Raw genomic sequence first — 17,875 nt, 5'->3', positions numbered from 1 at the left:
CTTGCTTTCAGATGGCAAAAAACACTTTGCAGATTGATCGCCAGCTGCTTGAGCTGTGGTTTGAGTGGTCCTGACAATGACTGCACTTGCCAATGGCTCCCTAAACCATGCAGTGAGCCAAGCTTTTGCATGATTCCTCCTCTCAGTGCACTAATCACTGGATAGAGACTGGGCTATATGTATATATATGGCACTGATCAGGCTAAAGGTTGCGGAGGGCTTACGTACCGTACCAGCTTCACAGACTAGCGTTGTACGGCAGCAGTGAAAAATTGTAGTGAACCTATAGTGCCTATGGTACAATTAGCTCTTTGGTTGAAGAACCATACCTACTTGGGAAAGAAGACATTAGGGATATGAACACTGCCAGGAAACCTTACAAAAACGAAGCTTTCTCTAACCTTCTGTGTCTGTCATTCAAGGGGAGTGTGCAAGAAAAGTCTCTGTACACGTAGGTCAAATGACCTCAGTTTTCCTCTAGACACAGGGCAATGGCAGTCAGTGGTAGAGAGCTCTGCTCTATGCAAGTCGGTGATTCTTGGACGCTGGTGAGCTTTCACACTGAGCAAAAGATGTGTTTCACACACCTCTGCGTAAACAACCCCTTGCATCTCCCTCCACTGCTGTTCTCTCATGTTTGCGGCATGTGCCTGTAGCACTGGTTACCACGTTAGTACAGTATCTGAGTATGTGAGGAAACCTTCTTCTTCATTAGCACTGAGGATTAGCAGCAGCAGGAAGTCTGGATCCTGTCTCCCAAACTTGAAACATCCAGCATCTACCAGGCACTGTTGTCTGTTTTCAGAGCACACCAAATATATGATCTTGGTGATGTTAATGGTTATTAATCTAATACTCTTTTTTCATCATTTCGCAGGTAACATAAAGAAGAGGGGAAGGTGTCCTCTGTGTTTTCTTCTCTTCTTGCTGCTTTATGAATTGGTGGCTGATTTTCATGATAGTGGCAAAATGAAAAAAAGTCACATTTAAGGTTCTGGGTGGTGCTTGAAGTTGGTGAATGATGGAGTTCAAATTTTTTAAAGGTCATTTAAAATGCTATTCAAATACCCAGTTGTGTTTCTACTGATGTGATGAAGCATTAAGCAACGTCGAGTTTCAAAGATGAAAAGAGCATCTGGATATTGTGATCACCATTAAAGGTGACCAGGAATCACCAGGATATTGATAGCATAAAATTCCATCATCGATTCATCAAAGAGCAGACTGGAAGCTGCTGGACCTGCAACGTCTGAGGGAGTGACAGATCAAACCTAATTTTTTCATGGTGCCAGTGGTAACTGTGATCAAATTTGGTTTGATGATTTTGGACTTCCAAAGCTCAATGTTACAGACTTCACCCATCTGTCTGGACTGATTTGAAGCATTGGGATCAGGAGCATAAATAAGAATGATCAGTCTTAGACAACATTCTGATATTGTTAAGATTATTCACTAGAATCTAAAAGCGGCCCTTTTCTTGATACTAATCACCAATGCTGTCTTAAGGGATAGAAAGATATTTTCTATCACTCTTTTGCTATTGAATCCTTCCAAAAGATTGGGGGAGGAGGAAAGAAGTAAACAGAAGAAATTAATTAAAACTGGAAAACTATTAAGAATTTTTCTGATATTACTGCAGAAATCCAAATGCATACAAATAGCTTCAATTTATTGCAAAAAAAATCCTTGAAGTGACAATCTTCAAAGTTTTTACTCTGTCTCAAATGAGAACTTAAAATTCTTATACCTGGATTGGGATTTAGTTTCTCACTTGCAGATGGCAGCATAAATGTATAAGCACTGATTTTATACTTGACAGTGACATCACTACTGTGTGTGATTTATGTGGCCTTCTTTTACAGAGCTATGAATAACTAGGCAACGTCAGACAATAACATATTTCAAAGCATTATCATGAGTCTGTGCTGCTGGTCTCAGTGATATGTGGGCCAAATACTGGTCCTCCTGACTGTGATAGCAAACTAATTGTCTCCTTTTCTCTTTTCTTTTATTTCAACTCTGTGAACACAGAGAGGACTTGTAATCGTACAGAGACAATTGTCAGGACTAACATTCTGGCTCCCTGTCCAGTTACAGTCTGGAGGCAGAAAAACAAAAAGGGATGGAAGAAAGCTAGGAATATTCAATGTGCCACAAATTGAAAAGGGAGTTCGCTCCTTCAGTTAGTTCAGCGTTAGCTCAACAACCTCCTTGAAATCTCTTCTGCTAGGAAGCACTGACAATACTGACGTAAGGATCTATGTAAACTAGAATCTCTCAGTGAACCTCCCTTAACTAAGCTTTGGATGACAAATGTCCCTTTAGGGATGTATTCTGCAGCCACACTTCACTGTGACCGAATCTGAGAATGTGCTAAATATTACATAGGCAGCTAGATGTTACAGGGCCCTGTCTTGACTGATAAAATCATGTTGGGAATACTGCTGTTCTGTTTCTATGAGTTAGTGGAAGTTGTATGTTTATAATGTACATGTTGTAAATTGTGATATAATATTTTTGTTGTTGTTATACATCTTTTTTAAAGTATTAATAAAAGTGAGTATTCCTTTTTACAGTAGCTTGTGCTACCTGTTGAAAATTATTTTGATTTTTCTCCTGGAAATGTGATGAAATCACTGCTGGCTTCTGAATATAATGACATGCTAAGGGCTTCATATTGTAGGTTAATGGGAAGCCCGGTGTGCAAGGGAGACAGGTTGGTCCTGCTGGCACTTACCAGCTCATTGGTCTGGAAATGGAGAAATAATTCTTTCTTAACAAGCAATGGATCTTGCAATGCCAACTGACAGACTGTAAGTCCAGAGTTAAAAGATATAAAAGCGCTGACTGAAGTCGGCTGCTAGGAAGAGCAAAAAGATGTTTTAATCCTTTCAGACTTTGCAGGTAAAAGTTCTAAAAATAATCAAGGTTCAAAGTCTGGATATTCTTGTGGCACAAAGCTCATCCAAGATGCTTTTGTCAAAGGAGTGCCTTGTGTATAGAGGACTGAATTCACTGGCTACCCTAAAAAAGCTGTTCTAAGCAAATCTGTGTTCTAAAAAAACCTTTCGGATGAGAAAAATGCTATTCTTTTTATGCCCGTGCTCTTTTTGTTGTCAAAGAAGCCTTGTTAAAATGCTAAGGCTTGTCTTATGATGGTAGTCAGATCCTGTAATCTGAGTGCTCTCCCCATCCTTTAAATGTATGAGGCTGAGCTGTTCTGAGAAATTAGAAATCTTGATCTAAGATTCCGAATCTCCACAGTGAATTACTTGGTGGAATTTGTATTGCTTGATCTGTGCCTCGTGTGGCATAAACCCACTGCAGGGAAATGATTACAAACTAATAGATACCGCAGTAAGTATCTATAATGACAAATGGAACCGTGTTCTTAAAATGGCATACATGTGACCCTGAAAAATTAGTGTAAGCCGACTCTGTGAACAGTATGATTTTCTAATGCCTTCAGAAGCAAAATTCAGCCTTTCTTGTTTTAGTACCAAATGGGTATGTGAACACAAGCTTAACAAGTCTTTAAACTTAGCTTTCTTTATATAGGTGCCTAAATGGGGATTTAGTTGCCTAAATGTATCTTGACGTGTTAGAATATTGTGACCTAAGTGACTTTGTCCCAGAATTGATGGAACAAAGCACTTGCCAGTGGTTTTAAGGCCCCAAACTTTATCTGATGGAACCCATCTTGGAGAAAAGCTACTTAGCTCAATGACAGTGCTTCACCTCTTGCAGGAGAAGCTGAAAATAGCATTTGCAGAACAGAGTTTTGGGGACTGGAAGCTAATTTCTACCGCACTAAGAGTTAAAAAAATGACATTTGAGTGCAACAAACTGATAGTACCAGAAAAAAGCAGTTTGATAGATAAGTTTCTTTGTCATTGTTTCATGGGGGATCTAAACTGTCACCCTCTTATTCCCCCATACTGGCTGTCAAGAGACTCATGACACCATCTGTCTGGATTCAAAAGCCCGAGCTGGGAGCAGATGGTAGAGACACGGGCTGCAGAGGACAGACATATGTATGGAGAGAGTTCAGGAGAAATGTTTTCATTCCTGCTTTATCTGAAATGTTCTTCATACATCAACTTGGCTTAAAACCTGCAGTTATGAAAATTACTTTCCTAAAAAATACAATAAGACAAAACGATACCTGCCCCCAATTACATGTGGTTTTCCCACCCCACCAGTGTGTGCTTTGTGGTGTTTCAGGTATGATTTTTTAAGTAGCTGTTCATGAGAAGCATTTCCTACATGCTGGCCATCTCAACAATCTGGAGCCTGTAGGAAAACTGGATTTTCCTGGAAAGCATATTTCAATTATTTTCTGTTCAAATTAAAAAAGAGCAACTCCAACAAATGACTCCTTACTTTTTCATGGAAAAGATCAAGTCTTTATTGCATTGCTTTCACATCTGTACATAAGAGTATGAGCTTAAACAATCTGCAAAGTATCTTCTGTTAAATAATGAATCCACCTGACATATAAAATTTACTCTCTTATCTATTTCAAAACTCACAATTTAAATAAAATATCTTACTAGCACAGTTCTTGCCGTAAACTGCCCTGAACAGAACCTCCTTGCAGTCACTCCTGCATATTTTCCCCTGAGAGAGCACTGTCTTTGAACTACTGGCTGGTAGAGTTTTCAATGTGTGATTGTAAAACTTGCTTAAGCAGTATGTAGAGCGTGTCCATTCGGGTGACGTTATTTATTCAAAAGTTTATCAAATCTGAGTAACATCTGATTTTCTGTTATAATAGAACATAGCTTATATTATTTGTTCATACAGTCCATCCCAGAATAACCTATGGAAGCCCAGTACGGTGCATGAATCACTGCAGTTGGCGCACACTCAAGAGGCAATGACCATGGAGAAGAGTCACAACTGACAAGGTCTGATGACAACTCTTCTTGTTGTCCCCTTGTCCTTCTTTTCATCTCTGCATTTCAGAGTATAGTTTCTTTCCATCACTTGATCCATTAACCTGGTCATAATCCATTGCAGGTGTTTAATGAATCTGTTTAAAAGAAAACACATAAATACAGAGAAACTCTCTAGACTTAAAATGAAGAGAGAAGTCACTGCATATGTTAGAAATAGGACTGTCATTGACTTCTTTAAAACAACAAAAAAAATAATATCAAAACTTTTTGTGACTATGGATAATAATTCTGTGAGAAGTAAAGGCCCGAACAACCTTTCAGAGAAATCAGTGTAACAGTTACTGTTAATGCCAGAGCACACTAGTCCTTAGTGTAATTTTAACAGAGGTATGAAGATAGTGTGAGGGGCATGAGAATAAGGTGTCAGCCATGGTCCATCAGGTCAATTAGTAGGGGTTGCTCTAAGGGAGTACAACCAGCTGTGACACACAGTGGGACAGCCTATTTTATACTAGGTTTTTTATCATTAGACCTACCTATTAAAACTGGTTTTTGAACTGGCTACATTTTCTTAACCAGATACCAATCATTAGACTGTTGTTATTTTTTAGATAATTGTGTTAATTATGTATTGCCTACATTTGACGTAGCCTCTGATTTGGGTCACTTATTTATTTTTTCTTTAGAGTCACTTTGTTCAAAGCATTTTGGATCCACTGGTAAGTAGTTACGAAGTTAAATAATGGGTTGGAGTAACTTCTTGGTCTTACTGACAAGAATAAATTACTGTTATATTGCTTTATCTCAGTTTATCTAATTTGCCATGACTGGGTCAAAGTGTCCGACAGCTATTAAAAGGTGATTTTTTACTATCATTAGAGGTAAACACAAGGCCTGAGAAGCCTTCTCTAAGTAGAACCAGAGCTATGGACTATGAAGGTGCTGAGCATTGGTCTCGCAGATGATTAATTGATAGTGCAGAATGGTGAAGCTCTGAGAGGCAGTGATTGTCTGGGGATGAATCTGTGTTGAAGAAGAGTTGATGTCCAGAAGACCAAGAGCAGGTCCCCTGGCTGCCCACGGCTCAGATCATCTGCGCTGTGTAGAGGAGTAACATCGGAGTCTCTGGAAGGACAGCTCTTCCTCCTTCCCCTTTTATATCTATTATAGGCCTTCTGTGCAGCGTGGAAAGGTGGGGGACCCTATATAGTAAAGGTGCTAATCCAACTGTAAAATGGGGAGTAGCAGAACTGCTTTAAGCGTGGAGCTCTATGTAAAGGCTCTCACTGGGCTGCGGGGCAAAACACAGCCTCTCCCCTGTTCTTACTGGTCTGTGCTGGGAGCGGAGGTGCAGCAGGTCGTGTGTCAGGTTGTCTGGCACAAGGGGTCCTGAGGCAGGAGAGCTGCCAGCATTTCAGACGTAACAGAATCTGCAAGGAGTCTGAAAAATGAAATGCGATGTCATATGTTCTGCATGAGCATGGACTGACTGGGGAATACAGTATCATTAACGAAGGCGTTACAGGAAGCCGTAAAGCAGAGGTTGACACAGTTCTGGAAGAAAGGTTCTTCTATGGACTGAAAACAGATTAAAAGATTGGAAGCAAAGAATAAGGCTTGGTAGGAAAGAAGCCAGTAGCAGGGTATACCAGAGGCCGGTTTTGACTCAACATCACCATTAGTGACCCAGCAAAGAGAGTGAACAGAGAAATCTTCAAGACTTCAGAAACTAAGCTCTGTCGGGTATTCAGATGCTGTACTGATAGCAAGGAACTCCAGGAGGATTTCATAACATTGGCTGGGGAAAAGGTGGCGGGTTTGGAAAACATTTGCTAAAAGGCTGGGCAGCAATGTGCCCTCTAACATCCCTCGTTCTGCCATTGTGGATTCTGAAAAGTCTGAAGAGAACAGACTGCAGATTTTGGTCACGGTCATCTGCTCTCCCAGAGAACGTCCCCTGCCCCTGTCAGAGGCAAAACGCAGGCCTGGGTGAGCGTGGTCTGATCATCATGACATTCTGTATGTCCTTGTGGGCCATGTACTCTAGATGCTAGCACTTTAATGTCCAGTGAGGTATTTCTGTGAAATGTCTATCAGCTACAGTACCCTGGTAACGGTAATCACATGCTCAAAATCCCGCTTAAACTAAGAACAAGAAAAGGGGAAACAGCAGCTCTAACAAGTTACTCATTTGTTGTTTATCTGATCGCTTTCCAAGTTGAACTAAAAACCCTGATCTACAGCAGGCAGTTCAGGGAGATGGTTAGCATTTGGCATTGTAGATCGAATTCTAGGCTGACTTAAAAATAGCACAGCAAAATATATTGGGCCTCCAAAGTGAAGTGTAAAGCTGTCTAATGGAAGTTTCAAATACTGCTGTAGGGCCGCTAATCCGAGACTGCAATTCGTAGTGGCAGATATTAAATGGGGTGTGAATGATACAATTGACCAGGGTATTCAATCTTGCCTTTCCATTCAGCTGATTAAAACTCTGTCCTTCAAAATTCACATGAACCTAATTTTTAACAGAAAATTTCAAAAATTTCAAAAAAACAATGGAAAATTAAAAGGTAGCAAATATTTTTAAAATCTCAGAACTGTAGTCTTCCAATAGCCTAAAAGATACCCCTAAGAATTTCACAGTATGGCTATTATAGCGTAACTCTAGCATTAGAAGGAGAAATTCAGTCATGATATTTTTGTTAATTCTGTCTGTGAAGTTGTTGTTCTTCACAATCCAGGCTGAACCAAAGGAAACAGGGCAACTGTTTTGCATCCTGACACTGACTGCGTTCTGTTTCCTGACTCTCTGCGGGTGCGTTTGAGATCTCACGGCCTATTTGGGCTCCGCTGTCTAAGGGAAGCCTCGGCTCTCGTTCTGGCCCTCCAAAGAGTGTATAGCCTTAAGTCTATTAACTGAACTAGAGCTTTACCCAGCAATAGATCATTCAGTGCACGTCATCATTTTCCATCATACCATTACTTTCCATATATGGCTGCTATTAGTCTTTACTCTTTTTATCATGTATATTAGAAACATGTGTCCTCAGAGAGCATCATTCAAACTATTCAGCTATTTTTTTCCCAAGTTTGTGGCCAAACTACTAAAACTCAACTGGGAAAAGAAAGTAAGTTTGAAAGTTTCCCCGAAGAAATGGAAAGATTTAGCCACTTCTGTATACTATTTATTTTTTTTGGACAGTTGTACTCCATATAAATTAGAATCATTATGAGGGGACAAATGCAAAGAGTTGGACTGGCCAAATATACAAACTAAATGTCTCTAAACAAATTATTCTTTTGTTCTATTTTAGGATTGCTAGTCACTAGCTGAAATATAGTGTCACTCTGCCCCTTCTCCAGAGAAAACAAACATGAAGAATTGAGTGGGATTCATTTCTTAATTCCTTTGACAGCTTAAAACTGATAATTGGCTATTGCCACCTATTGAAGCAAGTTGATTACAGTAAGCTTCATTTTTGTAAGGAAGAACTATAGAATTTTTTTTTTTTAATTATTCTTTAAAATCACTTGTGGCTAGGGCTTTTAACACATGAAATACTCAGGCCTGAACTATTTCTATCCTAAATTGAATGTCTCTTAATTTTCTATGCCTCATTTTAATTCATGTTATTAACAGCGGCTTTCAGAAAACTCCTTTTAAAAATCTGTCTCCTCTCTTTGCATTATATAAATGAGTGCACTTGATAGAAAATCACTTAGGACTGTCCATGGCTGTAGTTAATGCGTCTGAATGGACAGTTCTTCAGTTAACCACAATTTTGTCTTCCTTCCATCTAGGATGGAATTCCTGTTAAGAAGAGTCAGAGTGCAAAAGTCTCTTTAAAGCAGAGCTATCAGGTGAGCTTGAGCACTCAACTTCTATTAATTTTAACAACATCTAAGAATTCAAAACACAGGTCTGAAAATCACAGCTATTGCTCTTAATCTTGTTGTTACTGTAACTCATATAAAATAGCCAACTGATTTGTACCATGGAGTCAACAAGCCACCTCTCTTTTTTCTTTACATGGAGATTTCTACAAATAAGGGAAGAGCATAGTGCAAAAAGGCAAGGTAAAATAAGTAACAGATCACTGCGCTCATTATTTTTAAGATTCAAAGTCTGAAAAGGAGAAAGTCGGGATGTGCATCCTGGTGCATTTATATGCGTCTTAGCACTGTTAGTGATAACATTCTTCCGATCGGTTCCTTTACGTGGCATTTCTGTTTTAGAGAGATGGAACAGAGGCACAAGTGAGTTAAGGTCACAGAAAACATCAGTGGCAGACACAGGAAGGAGTCCAGCATGCTTATTTCCCTCTCCACTGGGCAATGCTGTCTCTCATAGACACTGAGCCTGCATTTCTAATTGGCAGTATATTGATGAGCTAGTGAGTAAAGCTATTTCTTTGATTCGGGGTCTAGATGCTGGCATACAGCAGAAGTGCTGAGTCACAGGTTTCCGAGTGCTAGATTCTGCTCACTGAAGATGTTCATCATAATTCACCTTGATGAAAAAATATAGATAATGTTTGTACTGTAAGATTAAATAAATCCAGTAATTCCTATTCAGTTTTCATTATTGATTACTTTTGCTCATTTTCTTTCTGATTAGAGTACTTCATGATGAGTCACATCTGATTTTAAGAAAGTACAAGGAGAACAGTCATATCACCTTATTTCAGGTCACTTCAAATGTAATAAAGAATCTGGCACACTCACACTAAAACAGTAGATGACATGAGCAAGCTCAGTTCTGCTCAGTTTACAGAGATGGATTTCTGCATTTGAATAGAATAGGAAGCTTCTCTCAGCTGCTTAGTTGCCTACCTTCAATCTCTGCCACCAATTATGCTCAGAAACCTGGACATAATTGAGTTTATTCAAGTGAGGGTTTTGCTGCAAGACAGAACAGAGCTTTTCTGATCCACACTCTTTTATTTTTACATCTAAATTAGCCTTTCCACATTTTGCAGAATCGCCTCTTGGGATTTCCCCCCTTTGTTTCCCTGTCATGCATGCCACATCTTGGGTGCAAGGCATCGCTTTTTAAATGGAAGGAGCGCCTGCAAGGTTTCAGCTAAGGCTAATCATAGCTTTTTAGTTGTTCCCAGTAATCACTGGTGAGTCACATGAAGAACACTCCTCTTACATAGGCATACTCTTTGCATTAAATGTATTTTTCATCTCTGCCGGTAAAACTGAGAACCATTCTTCCTGCAGTGTCTTGTGAATCCTCAGCACCTCTGGGTCTAAGCAAACAGGGCAGGCGGGCAGCTTTCCTAGGCCCACGGAGAGCACAGGTTAACACTCCTACAGGACCTGGCCCACTGCGGGCCGGGCACCAAGGGGATTCACATCTTCCCTTTCAGTGCCTGCCTTCTGCTCCCAAAGTTGAAACCGCAGCTCCACATTAGGGCCCTCTTCTGCCTGCCTTCCTAGGGAACTGTGAGGAGGAATAGCACGGAACAGCGAAGAAACCTGTAACCAGGATATTAAGACAAAGTCCTTTTCATGGTGACACGCTGAGTCTCTGCCTGGTAGCTAAATAATTATGCAATTTTCGGCCTGGTTGCTGCATATATAATTAAATACATAAATAGATGAAGCACAGTAATAGTATATTTTTTATAATCGATCTAACTTTAGGGATTTGTGATTTGATTCTCAGTGAAACCACCATCTAACATGACAACTTCCAAATTAAAGGATCAAGACATACTTGTGCAAAGCTCCATTAGCTCCAGGTGGACAGAGACTGAGACTTCTGAGCTTTGTGAAGACCTCTGCATTTCTACATATGGAGGTGACATGGTTTTCTAGTTAAAATATCAAGAAGTTTGCAAAGCTGCTTGTCCTATTAATATGAAGGAAAATTTTAAGACGACCATTTATCTACACTGAACAGAATTGTGCTCAGACATTACGCTCTATCAAACTATGTGTTCATATAGTAGGAAAAATCCACTGAGGAAAAGTATTTCTGTTGTTCTTCTTAACTCTTCCTGAAAACTAGATGCAACTCATCATGACAAATCCTAGTCAGCAAAAAAGCGATTAAAAAAATACTTGTAATCCCCTGTATTAGATGGTCTTGGACTAATAAGATTTGGGGTCTGAGGAAAGGTATTTTGGGGAAGAAAATGGCTAGGGCTTTTTGCACCAATGATTTTGCTAAAATTTCCATTAGTTTTTATGAATTTCTCTCCTGGAATACAGAGCACAGGTGTTACTCACCCAGCTGAAAATGGAGAGGAGGAGACAGCCACAAAAGTAGCCAACAGCGTTTTGTGCAGAGTTTAGTTCTGCTCCAGACCTCCTGTTCTAGCAGAAGTGATTCTAATCCAGCTGCTTGGGACGAACCACCAAATGTTGGCATGGACACTTTTTTTTTTTTGCAGTAACTATATGCAGTGGAATCTCTTCAGCAGCAGCAAAGATCTGTTCCCCCCTACACACACTTGTCATGCTCCTATGTGCCTTTAACCAAGCTTTGTTCAGGATTGTTTATGCAATCCATGTTACTCCAACACAAAAAATTCCCATGTTTTCCTTCTAAATTATTGACCAAAATCAGCTACTATTGCTTTATATGGAATATTAATAGAAATATTTAGGAGATAGTTTTAACCTGTACGAAGGACAGCATCACAGGAAAGGTTGGTTGGTTTGTTTTTAAACTAGAAGACTGATTAAAATAGGTTCGTGTTAAATGGCATTCGTGTAGTATGCTCGCCAAGGTTATGTTTGTACCTTTACAACAGAATTTCCCATTTCCATAATTTCAAATAGAAAATAGAAAGGTATCCTGAACTGGTTTTCAAATTTACAGACAATATTTTGCTAAAAAAGTTCTACTGGCAGATTTGCTAACACATTTTAATTTAAACTGTGAATGTTTTCATTAACATAGACTTGGCACAGAAAGTCCTAGCTAGAAATAGTGATTTTCTTCCCCATTGCATTTCAATGTTTTAAAATGCTAAATCCTTACATTTCAGAGTTTTAGTATCACTCAAAATGACAACAATAAATTGATCAAGCAAACCCTCGTGCTATGATTAACATGAGAAAAACGGTGAGCTGAGTAGGTTTTTAATTATCCAAGATAGATATTTTAAAGGGCATCTGATTAAGATGTATTTCTGGCTCGAGTATGACCTCTGAATTTTAACAAATATTACCCTGGATGTTCAACTAGAGTCAGAGCTGCTTTCAAGACCGGGTTAGCAAAGTTGTTGACCAGCTGTAAACGTAGCACCGAGCCTACCAGCTGCAGTGCCTCACGGCTGTGACAACTCGTCCCGAGGGGAAGGCATTCTCCCCGCCGCGCAGCAGTGGAGGCGGAGCGGGTCGCCCCCGGCCCTGGGCTCTGCCGGGCGGGAGGAAGCGCCTGGGGGGCCGGGTAGGGCTCAGCGCCCCGCGAGCAGCCCGGCCCCGGTTCCGGCCCTCTGCCTGCAAGGTTCGCCCCTGCGAGCCCCCGGGCAATGCCCACTCCCGGTCCCCCCGCTCTCCCGGGGAGGGCTGACACCGGCCCTGCCGTCGCCCCCGCGGGATGGCACCGGGAGCGCCCCGCTGCCCCGGAGGAGCCCGAGGAAATGACTTACTTCCCTTGCGAGCCCTCTGCGTGTCCGCGGCCTTGCCCGGCGGCAGCGCGTCCCGGGCACCGGGGCGGGGGGGGTAGGGGGACGTCTGGAAGGGAAGATGCTGCGCAGAAGGGGCCGAGAGGCAGCGAGGGCATGGCGGGGCCGCGGCGGTCCCCGAGCCACGGCCATGCCGGGACACCCGGCCCCAGCCCGCAGTCGCTTCGGAGCGCCCCGGGGCGTCACTCCAAGTACCCGTCAAAGACATCCAGCTCGCTGTCCGTCTCGTAGAGCACGGAGCCAGGGTCGGAGAGCACCCCTAGATCCACCAGAGCCTGGTCCATATCCTCCGGTAGGAAGACGATGCCTACATTGAGAACGATGTACTCCATCAGGAAGGCATAGTACAGGATCAGCACGTTGACAAAGAACAAGCCCAAATAAAACATATAGGGCAGCACCAGCAGCGCATGGAAGGCCCAGGACTCCAGCGAATCCAGACGTGCTGAGACGGCGGCGGGCATGCAGCCGTGCGGGGCTGCGACGGGCTCCGGCGGCGGGGGCTGCGGGCGCCGCAGCGGGCACCGACCTGCCCGGCCGGCGCGGGGAGGGGGAAACGGCCGGCAGCGGCGGCGCAGGACCGCGCTCCGCAGCCCCGGTGGCAGGAAAGGGCAAAACCCCAGAGACGGAGCCAGATCCGTAGCCGGGAAGAGGCGAGCCCCGCAGGGCGCGGAGGCGGCACAGCCGCAGAGCGGCCGGCTCGGTCCCGTCCCTCCCCGGAGGAAGGCGGGCGGCCAGCGCGGGCTTCAGCGGCGCTGCCGCAGCCCCGCCGTCGGCAGGAGGCTCCTCAGGGGCATCTCCGGCCCGGCTGCTGCAGTCCCGCCGCGGTTCCGCTCCTCCTCCCGCCCGCAAACTTTGCGGAAGGAGCCCGCAAGCGCGCTGTGGAAGAGCAGCTGCCGCCCTCGGCCAGCCCGACAACCCCGGCCTGCGCAGCAGGACACCCCCCCCCCCCCCGCCCGCCCCCTCGCCTCGCCTCGCCTCGCCTCCCCTCCGCTCCCCGCCCCGCCGCACGCCGCGGATGTTTACCGGGCCGCGGACCCTCGCAGCCCGCCGTGACGGGCGCCGGCGCCTCCGCCGCCTTCTCCGACAGCCCCGTCCCGCTCCGCCTGCCCGAGGGCCGGCCGCTTCTGTGGTGCCCGTCCCTTGCAGTCCCGCCCGGCGCCTTCCCCGAGCCCTGCGGCAGCCCGGGGGGGGCGGCGGGACAGGCCGTGTCTGTCCCTGCCCCTGCGGGAGAACAAGGCCCTGCTGCAGCAGCCGAGCAGGCCTGGGGCCGCTCTGACTTCGGGGGAGGCACCGAGGCTTTACCTATCTCGAAGTACGATCAAAGGCATGATTTTAAGCTTGAGGGGTTTTTCCACGCCAGCTGACAAACCCTTCAGCTTTTACTTCGATTTAATTTCGTCATCATCAAAACTGACTGTGCAATATTTATTGGAAATACCTCAGCAAGAGGAGTGCCGGCAGCTGAATTTCCATTGCCGAGTCGTGCGGCTCCTGTCCCCCCCCGGCCAGAACCGACCCCCCCGCACTGCGCTGGCTTGAGTTACGAAAGGTGAACAAGGAACGGCGGGGGCCAAATTTTACCTCAAATTGCAATGTATTTGGGAGGTATATTCACACATTGAAAGGCTGGTTTTGGTTAAATTTAGGCTTTTATATTCTTCTAACGTACCAGTCCTCCCATGACCTGACAAGACCTAACTCCTAACTGCAAAAGCGAGGCACATTTCATTTTTAATTGGCTTAAGAACTAATTTAATTAAAGCAGAATAAAGAGAACAGGATCGATGATGACTGTCATGATCTGGTTTTAGATTTTTTGCTTCAATTGGATAAAGAAACTAAGTGTCCAAGGCCAGGCTGGATGGGCAACTTGGTCTAGTGGGAGGCGTCCCTGCCCATGGCACGGGGGGTTGAACTGGAAGACCTTTAAGGTCCCTTCCAACGTTAACCGTTCTGTGATTCTATGAATCAATTAAATAAACCCCGGAGCCAAGCCCCGTGGCTCCGGGAGGTGCGGGGGGTCCCGCACTCCCCCAGGCCCATCGGCAGACACGGCGCCCAGGACGGGCACCTGCCGGGCAGCCTCACTTGGGGGACTCCGAGAGAAGCCGCCCAGACGCGGTCCTCAGAGGTGGGCGGCTTAGGGCCGGCGATTCTACTTTCCTGTGTAAATCCTGACAGGAGAGGAGAAAATGCCGGGCTCCCCGGGGACTCCCCTGTTTCCGTGCAGGTACCGTGCCGCGCCGGTGCCTTCCCGCCCGGGGCTCCGGGAGAGGAGACTCGCGCCCCGCCCCGTAGCCCGCTGGGACCCGCAGTCCGCGCGGCGCCGGCGGGGCGGGGCGCGGGACGGCGCTTCCCGGCGTGCCCCGCCCGCGCATGCGCCTGGGCGCTGGTGTGCGCCGGCGGCTGCCGCTGAGGGGGCTTCTGCCCGTTTCCCGCCCGCCCGGGCGGCCCTCGCCCTTCCTTCTCCGCGGGGCTATGAAGCCGTAGAGCCCCGCTGGGCCGTAGCAACCGTTCGCCGCCAGCATGTTTGGCCGCTCCCGTAGCTGGGTGGGCGGCGGGCACGGGAAGGCCGCCCGCAGCATTCACTCCTTGGATCACCTCAAGTAAGCGCGGAGCCGGCCGCGGGCTCGGGGGCAACTGTGAGGGGGACAGTGGGCGGCCCTGCCCGGTTCTGAGGGGGCTCGGAGCGTAGGAGCCGGTGCGAGGGGCGGTAGGTGGACGGGCTGCGTCTGCGGAGCTGCTCGGGGCAGGAATTTACCTCAGAAAGGGCTGCGGAGTGGGGCCGGGGCGGCTCGGCTGTTCGCCCCCTCCTCGCCTGAGCCCTTCGGCCCAGCTCTCCCGAGGCGAAGGCTGCCGGAGCAGTTCGCCAGCGGCCAAAGAGGCTCTGTGGGGGGTGGGCTGGTGTCCTGCCCACGGAAATCTGCCCCGTTTCTGCCTCTTCGTCCCAAAATGTCTTCAGGGCAGACGCGGTTCCGTGATGTCATGTCACACTTATGGCTACGATGCATGTTTGTTCGATTTTTAATAATGTCATAGGCTTGTCCTGTGGAGTCGAGTGTAAGAGGCGACAAATACAAGAAGTATCACATTTCTCTTAAGAGAGAGCTTTATTTCCTGGTAGTGGCTAAAACAGGGAAGCGGGTAGCCTGGTCCCAGCCTGTAAACAACATAGACCTTTTGGAAGTGTGTGTGTATGTATATTTTAGTAGTCAGAAGTGGTTCATGGTAGTCAGTATGGTGGGTTTGCAGGTCCGGGGGATCTGCCCTGGTTAGAAGGCTCAAAAGTAAAGCCCTTGAGCTTGCGAACTGTAATCTTAGTCTCAGGAGTCTGATATCCTTGTGTTACTGCTGACTGCAGAAGGTGGGATAGTTTTTTCTAGTTCTGCCAGCAGAGAGTTGGAAGGATGACAAAGAATAAAGCAATTTTAAATTCTCTGTTCCATCTTAAGGGTTCTGCTATTTTGAGAAAAATGAGGTCCACTGTTATAGCTTCTCTTTCTACTGAACAACAAAAGCAGGGCGGTAAGAGGGGAAGCATTTTCTAAATTAGATTGCTGTGATACATAGCTCATTGAGAAATAAGTAGTTGGTAGTTTTCAATGATTAGTCAAATTACAAGGAGGACATGAACAGGGTCTCGCAGTAATGGGTAGGATGCACTTACACTAGATTTGGATCTTGCAATTACTTTATCAAGATGATTTATGGATTCTGATCCTTGTCTCTAAACTGGAAAATTGTTCAAAACCAGCAAGGCTAATTGAAGTGCATGACTTTTTACCAAAGACAGGGAAACCAAGTCCATAAATACAAAACTGATAAGACAGTAGCACTGCAGAAAGTAATTTTGAAAGCATGGTAGGTTGGATTAGTACGTCAACATGATCTGGCATTGCAGGAAAAAGGGGAAAAGTCAGGCTCAGATATAAACATAAGAATGTTCTATTTAACATAAAAGGAGTAGTCACTAGGTACTACTCAGCACTAGTGGAGCTTTAGATCTATCTGGTTTTGATATTACACTTGAAGATAGAGCAAGAATGCTGATGCGTGATGAAATTTGAAGAATTTGAGCTTAAAGCTTAAATTTAGAAAAAGGAGGCTGGTGAGAGGGAGGCTTTAGGATGTTAGAATCTTTCAGGCAAGAAAAATGTGATCATGTATTCTCTCAGGACCACAAAGGGCAGAAAAAGTGGTATGCTGTTTGATTTGCAGCAGAAGGGAATTAGGCTATAAGTGTTGTGGCTTGTGCTTGACTTCTTACCTGAGAATTGAAGTATATAGTTCTCTACTAAAATACTAGCTTTCAAGGTTTTGTTTTGTTTTGTTTTTTGCATATGATTTCTTTAATTCTGAAATCTAAAATGGTAGTATGTAAAGGACAGTGAAGACAGTTGATCTGTTTCGAGTATGTATATTTTGTTTGTTTAGCTAGGCTGTATGAATTTCAGTTTCTAGCTGGATGTCAACTAGTGGTAAAGTGAAATTTAGGGTTTTTCTAAGGTAGCAGTTGAAGTGGGAAAAGCCACAGAAGAAAAAAGGGCAAAGAACCTTCGTTTTTGGGGTCGTTAAATGAAGTCGGTCTTGATAAGCTCACCATCTTGTGAGCTCCCTACATTCTCATCTTTTCAACTCATCAAAAACCCACATTGTGTTCCATATCAATGTATTGAATAGAACGCACACCTCGCTGTTGCAGGTTAGCTTAGCCTATACGAAGTATGTTATGCTATGTTACAAGACTGAAATTAGCCTGGGCTATCCTTATGGGAATATTTTTATTTTTTAACATGCATAATGTAGAGTTTGGTCTAGATTGTAAACAGTACACCTGTTTAGTAATACTGAGGCAGTTACTGCTTTTTGTCAGTAAACATTGAATCTGGAACTTCCTTTCCCATTCAGCTTTAGTGCAGTTTGAGGCTTGCTTTTGAAATGCTACTATTCAGTCTTTCTGCAAACATGCCCTGGAACGGATTGCCTACAGGAAAATTGTGAGGCTATTTGTATCAAGTGTTCTGATACAGTCTGTCGGTCTAGTGAAAACAATTAAAATTTAATCCAGTTTTCTAATACCTTGCTGAATTGTGATCTAGAGAAGCTGTGAAACAGTACTATGCACTGCCTGAGTGCTTCTGAGTATTATTTTTCAGAGAACTTGATATTTTTGTGCCCTTTCGTTAGTAGGTAAAGGAATATCAATTACTTAATAAATGGAGAAAGCCTAAGTATCCTGGAAACAGCAACAATGTTAGTGATTACTTGTGAAAATGGTCTTAAATGACTTGGGAATCTTTAGGTGAGACTCTGTTTTGTTGAAAC

The 17,875-nt window shown here is 44.5% G+C and overlaps 3 protein-coding genes across 5 annotated transcripts in view; 2 read left to right on the top strand and 1 right to left on the bottom strand.

The window, feature by feature from the left end:
* Nucleotides 1-2,577, top strand: part of CIITA (class II major histocompatibility complex transactivator) — a 30,564-nt gene extending 27,987 nt beyond the window's left edge. The window contains exon 20 of the mRNA XM_074158457.1: nt 878-2,577. The gene's annotated coding sequence lies outside the window, so the exon portion shown is untranslated. The remainder of the gene's footprint in view (nt 1-877) is intronic.
* A 1,811-nt stretch (nt 2,578-4,388) lies between these two features.
* Nucleotides 4,389-13,011, bottom strand: DEXI (Dexi homolog). Its single transcript, XM_074158697.1, has 2 exons — nt 12,512-13,011; nt 4,389-5,035 (listed from the first exon to the last, which is right to left on the bottom strand). Exon 1 carries the CDS (start codon nt 13,009-13,011, stop codon nt 12,730-12,732), a length of 282 nt encoding a protein of 93 aa, XP_074014798.1. The 3' UTR covers nt 4,389-5,035; nt 12,512-12,729.
* Nucleotides 13,012-15,076: 2,065 nt separating this feature from the next.
* CLEC16A (C-type lectin domain containing 16A) overlaps nt 15,077-17,875 on the top strand; it is a 76,247-nt gene continuing 73,448 nt past the window's right edge. For all 3 annotated transcript variants that reach the window (XM_074158421.1, XM_074158420.1, XM_074158419.1), the window contains exon 1: nt 15,077-15,156. In XM_074158421.1, the coding sequence (XP_074014522.1) occupies nt 15,077-15,156 (80 nt within the window). The remainder of the gene's footprint in view (nt 15,157-17,875) is intronic.

This window comes from Numenius arquata, chromosome 14 (genome assembly GCF_964106895.1).
Source record: "Numenius arquata chromosome 14, bNumArq3.hap1.1, whole genome shotgun sequence".
NCBI lineage: Eukaryota > Metazoa > Chordata > Aves > Charadriiformes > Scolopacidae > Numenius > Numenius arquata.
This window is presented reverse-complemented; position numbering and strand designations above follow the sequence as displayed.